The sequence below is a fragment of the Hevea brasiliensis genome, chromosome 17 (assembly GCF_030052815.1).
Source record: "Hevea brasiliensis isolate MT/VB/25A 57/8 chromosome 17, ASM3005281v1, whole genome shotgun sequence".
Lineage (NCBI taxonomy): Eukaryota > Viridiplantae > Streptophyta > Magnoliopsida > Malpighiales > Euphorbiaceae > Hevea > Hevea brasiliensis.
Genome location: NC_079509.1, coordinates 15,811,991 through 15,816,917, shown reverse-complemented (window position 1 = coordinate 15,816,917; position 4,927 = coordinate 15,811,991). Strand labels below are relative to the sequence as shown.

Below are 4,927 nucleotides of genomic sequence, written 5' to 3'. Positions count from 1 at the left end.
AGACATTATTTCTGTTTAAAAAATAGTTAGAAAACAATTATTATAGAAAAATAATGAAAAACAACTAAAATTATGTTTTCTAAATTTTAATTAAATTTTAAAAATTTAATTTTTCAGATTTGCACTTCAAAAATTGGTTTATTTTCAATTTTCTTAAAAATATTTTAAAAAAAATTACTCTAATTTTTTAGTCTTGAAAAATCCTTATAATTTTTTTTTTTTCATTCTTTTGATGTTTTCATTTGAAAGCCAATTTTATCCCTATTCCCATCTAAATAATGGAGCACTGGAGATCTTTCCAAGCCCAGCCCTTTATGATATATGGAGGCACTGCCCATTGCAAAATATTAAATAAATAATATGAATATTAAGAAATAAGTATCTATAAAGACAGAATTTTCTTTTTTAGATTCGGTTACCATAAATTTAAAATACAAATATGCAAATCTCACTTATTAAATAGGTGAATTTCACTATATATTCTGTGAATCAGGTTTATGTAAAAATATTTTCACACTTTCACATCATTCACTGCTAGTTTCTCCGAATCTATCAATGGCTTTGGCTACTTGAAAAGATAAAAAAAAAAAAAGAAAAATAAAATTATATAACATATTACATATCGTATGAGAAGGCATATTTTCCTAGGGAAAACCCATTTATGTGAAGGGTATTTAAAAAAAAAATTCCAAGTCAAATATAGACTTACTTCTTGATCCCAATTAGTGCATGCATTTACTGTAACAAGTGCCACAACTTGTACTGAGAGCCCAAATATGATTCCCATCCAAAGCCCCTGACCACATGACAATTTGTTCTAATTATAAACTAAATCTACCAAAGAAAGAATAATACAGTGTAATGTGAGTGTAGGAAAGATACACAGACTCACCATGCCTCCAATATGCAAGACAAAAGCAAAGAGCAAAGCACAAGGAATTGCTACAACATAATAAGCCCCAAGGTTGATAAATGCACATAGATTTTGCCATCCACATCCTCTAGCAGCACCTGTATATCAAACCATATTGAGTACTTATTAATTGCTCTCATGAACTTCTTACCTATACCTGAGTATATATAGATAAGGATTTTGGATGAGCGTATTATGTTAGACTTTTAACCAATCCCGTTTGACTTGTGATAAGAAATTAGGACCTGAGAGCACACACTGGAATCCATCCAAGAAATCAGATAGTGCTAATAGAGGCATCATTTTAGCAACATATTTGATCACCTCTTCTTCATTGCTGTAGAGCTTTCCCCATTGTCTGCGTACCAAAATTGTACTGATTCCGACCACTGCACCTTCTGAGAGTGCTATTATGATCATGACACAGAGAGCCAGACGCGCACCTTGTGGGCGCCCTGCCCCTAGTTCATTTGATACTCTTGTACTGTTACAATGAGACAATGAGAGAGATGATCATCAACTAAAATCAAAGGAAGAATTGAAGAGAATATAAGATGGAAGACCGACCTTATGGCACTACCAAGGCCAACAGAGATCATGTAGACCATCCAACATGTGTTAAGGCTGTCAAAAACAGGATTATAAGCAGAAAGGAATAAAGATATGTTTTTTTCCTGTTTCCTTAATTTATTTTTCAAGAGAAGAATGAAAACTAATGGGCTCTCCAGGGCTATGTTTGCTGTGCAATCAAAGCTCAATCAACAAAGTAAAAATGGAGAAAGGAAGAGGAAGGAATGTATGTACCTTATCGATAGCACAGATGTCTCCAGTTTGGGATTTGGGAGTAGACCAGACAAGAGAACCACCATCTCAAAAGACCAATATTCCAAGCTAACAAAATTTAATTTACTTTAAGCATGAATTGCTGTCTAAAACAAAACTATCCATTCATATTGATTTCTGATTAGCAATTACCATATCATGATTGCTGAAGGAATTGCAAGCTTTACAAAGCTGAGGATATCATGCAGTGCTTCTCTTGAAAACCCTCTCCAAGTCTTCATGCAAGCTGGGGAGAATTTAATATACATTGCTAATAAGAATACGTTAATCCAATAGGAAATGGTAATTGCCAAGGCAGCTCCTTTGCTTCCAAGTCCAGACTTGAAAACAAGAACCCAACACATAAGAATGTGCAGAGAAGCTGTAATCCCAGAGCTGACCATCATAGGAATAACATTATTTTGGGTTTGGAGAAATCTGTTCAGGCATTGCAGCAAGCCAAAGGCAAAAAGGCTAGGAATCATCCAGCGATTGAATGTTCCTGCTCCAGTTGATATCTCGTGATCTTGGCCAACAAATATAAGAATGGTGCTGGTGTAAAACCAGATGATTGCCAGGGGAATGCTTAGTGCTAGAAGGGTTAGCATTGCCCTTTGTGCGTGAATTCCAAGCATGTGGTATTGTTTTGCTCCATAGGCTTGCCCACAAAGTGTCTCCAATGCACTTCCCATCCCTAGCTATAAAAATGAGAACGTTTCAGAGAAAACAAAAATTTTTTTTCTCACCCTTGCACTTCTGAAATTTAAGAAGAAATTGAAAGGAAGGGTTTTATAAAACCCTATTGTGTCTTACATGACCTTCAAAGCACTCCCTCACTTCTCTTACCTATAATTGTTTACAAAATTTTATGCTAACAAACAACAGTTGCATAACTAGACCAAACAATTCATTTACTAACTCTTCCTGAGACACTCCAAAGTGTTGAAGGTTTGATATTATTATCAGAGGTTTCTGGTCTGAATCTTACTGAAATTGGATAGAATTTAATTAATTCAACTAAGGCCCAATTGTCCAACTACAAAGGTCCAATGAATTGAAAACCAACCAACAAAAAGTGTAAAGCCCATTAGCTGGAACAGTGTTACATGATCAAATTATTGATTTGTGCAATAGAGACCACACAATTTATGATACTGGATGCCAGGGAAAGTCAGTGCACCAACCGACCACGTACTTGCTGAACATGAAAAATAATACATACCAATACACTGAAACCAGTCACTGAACCGAAGGAAGATGCCATGGAAGCGCTAGAAAGAGCAAGCTCACCAAGATGCCCCACAAACATAACAGATATCAATTGCAAACAATACTGCAGCATACTAACTGCTATAAGTGGCCCCGCAAGCCACAGTTGCTTCTTTGCTTCTTCAATAAAATCCCCTCTGCAGCAATTTTGTTTAGATAATTCTTCTTCTTCTTCTTCTTCGTCAAGTTCTTGGCTTGGAATCAGAGAAGATTCAAGACTTGATTTTTCTCCTCTTTCCATTCTGCTTTGGCCCCGTTTTAGTCAATGGATCAATGCAAGAAGAAAGAGGTAGCGTGCTTATATAATAAATTATTCAGTAATTGATGAGTATAATATGCTCAAATACATGTGTTAATAAAAATTAAAAAAATGCTTGTGTTAATTGAGAACGAGACAAAAATCTGTCATCACATAATAAAGGAAATGATTAATATAAATGGTACCCACCATTTTTTATTTTAAGTGTATTTTTTGGAAATATTGCAAGGTCATTAAGCCTTACCAAATTTACATGTGGATGTGGTGTAGAAAGGAATGGTTTAAGGTATTTCTTTTTTTTTTTTTTTTTTTTTACGAAGTTTCCTTTTTTTTAAATAATATTTGCAGCTAGAAATATAAATGTAATATTCTTTAATTTTTTGAGAAACTAACCAAAGCATCTATTTATATATTTTCTTTAATCCCTTTTATACTTTCTTAATTTAGCACTATTAATCTTATTGTTTACATCAAAAATATAATTTAATTTCCGTGCTAAAGCTCATGGCTAATTAAATTAATTTTTATAAAATTAATTTAATTAATTATATTTTATTAATTTAATTAAAAAGCCTGAAATAAGTATCTAGATATTATTTTGATTATTAATTAAGTGGTGGAATTGAGAAGTTAACTCTTCCAAGGAAGTTATTAAGTTATAGAGTAGTTACAAGCAGTTGCAAGAAAAGTTACAAGAATTGCAAGACGTGAAGGAATGCTAGTATCAAATACCAATCTATTTATTTTTATTTTACTTGTCATTTAATTTTTTTAATTTTGTATTCAATTCTCAAGTAATTAATCCATTTTTTTAAAAAAAATTTTATTCAATTTACAGTGAGATTTTAATGAAACTATATTTAGTGCAATAAAATTATCGCAACTGTTCGATTAAAGGTTAAAAAGTGCATTACTGATATATTTAATATTTAGTACACCCGTATTTTTTAAGCTGTTGGCCGTTGGATATTATTTTTTAAGGAAAACCTATAAAAAAAATAGCAATATTAATAATTCAAGCAAGATAATTTTATCAATGGAGACAAAATAAATATGTTGGAGTGAAATGGATAAAAGGGGAATAAATTCGTTGCTTCTAATGGCTCTTAACATGCTACGATGTTTGGTCCATTGTAGTTATACGAGGAAAATTTTAGAAAATAACTAATTATTTTTATTTTATTTTAATTATTAAGTATCATAAATTTTATATGATTTTTATTAAATATATTAAATAAATTCTGATTTTTTTCAATATAATTATAGTAGTACAAGATATATATATATATAGAAAACTTTTAAGATTTTGGGACCTCAAAGAAATTACATAATTTGGTATTAAGCCATCTGGATTTTCTGTCATTTTCTGTTTAATTTATTTATTACAAAATAAAAATCTAATTTTATTTGTATCGATTTGAGATTAAATTGAGGTTATCTAATTAATTAATAGATTGACCCTTTCATGTCATTTTTTAGATTTTATTTCTGTAAAACTTCCATATTAAAATAAAATGTTATTTATTAAAAAAAAAAAAAAGGGTCTAAAAACACAAAATAAAGTTTCATTTTTTCAGTAAGATTTTTTTGAAAGAATTTTGCATGTTTACTGCTTTATTAAAAGTAAATTCTAATCAAACTAAACTATTATCTCGCATCAAAAC

General features: G+C 31.0%; 1 protein-coding gene across 2 annotated transcripts; it reads right to left on the bottom strand.

The window, feature by feature from the left end:
* Positions 1-337: 337 nt before the first annotated feature.
* LOC110647111 (protein DETOXIFICATION 16) lies at positions 338-3,306 on the bottom strand. Of its 2 annotated transcripts, XM_058139385.1 has the most exons (8): positions 2,958-3,304; positions 1,889-2,433; positions 1,718-1,804; positions 1,481-1,537; positions 1,159-1,397; positions 893-1,011; positions 706-796; positions 338-565 (listed from the first exon to the last, which is right to left on the bottom strand). In XM_058139385.1, the coding sequence occupies exons 1-8, from the start codon at positions 3,243-3,245 to the stop codon at positions 525-527; spliced, it is 1,467 nt and encodes a 488-aa protein (XP_057995368.1). In that variant the 5' UTR covers positions 3,246-3,304; the 3' UTR covers positions 338-524. The 2 variants fall into 2 exon arrangements, 1 of the variants encoding a protein (XP_057995368.1); XR_002493296.2 differs by lacking the exon at positions 338-565 and having other exon boundaries at positions 707-796; positions 1,238-1,397; positions 2,958-3,306.
* Between the last annotated feature and the right edge of the window lie 1,621 nt (positions 3,307-4,927).

Coding starts and splice junctions, on each gene's coding strand:
- LOC110647111 (XM_058139385.1), bottom strand. CDS start 3,245: ATGGAAAGAGGAGAAAAATCAAGTCTTGAATCTTCTCTGATTCCAAGC. Junction 1,805..1,888: donor CCTTCAGCAATCATGATATG/GTAATTGCTAAT, acceptor AAATTTTGTTAG/CTTGGAATATTGGTCTTTTG. Junction 566..705: donor TAATTGGGATCAAGAAGTAA/GTCTATATTTGA, acceptor CTTTTCAAGTAG/CCAAAGCCATTGATAGATTC.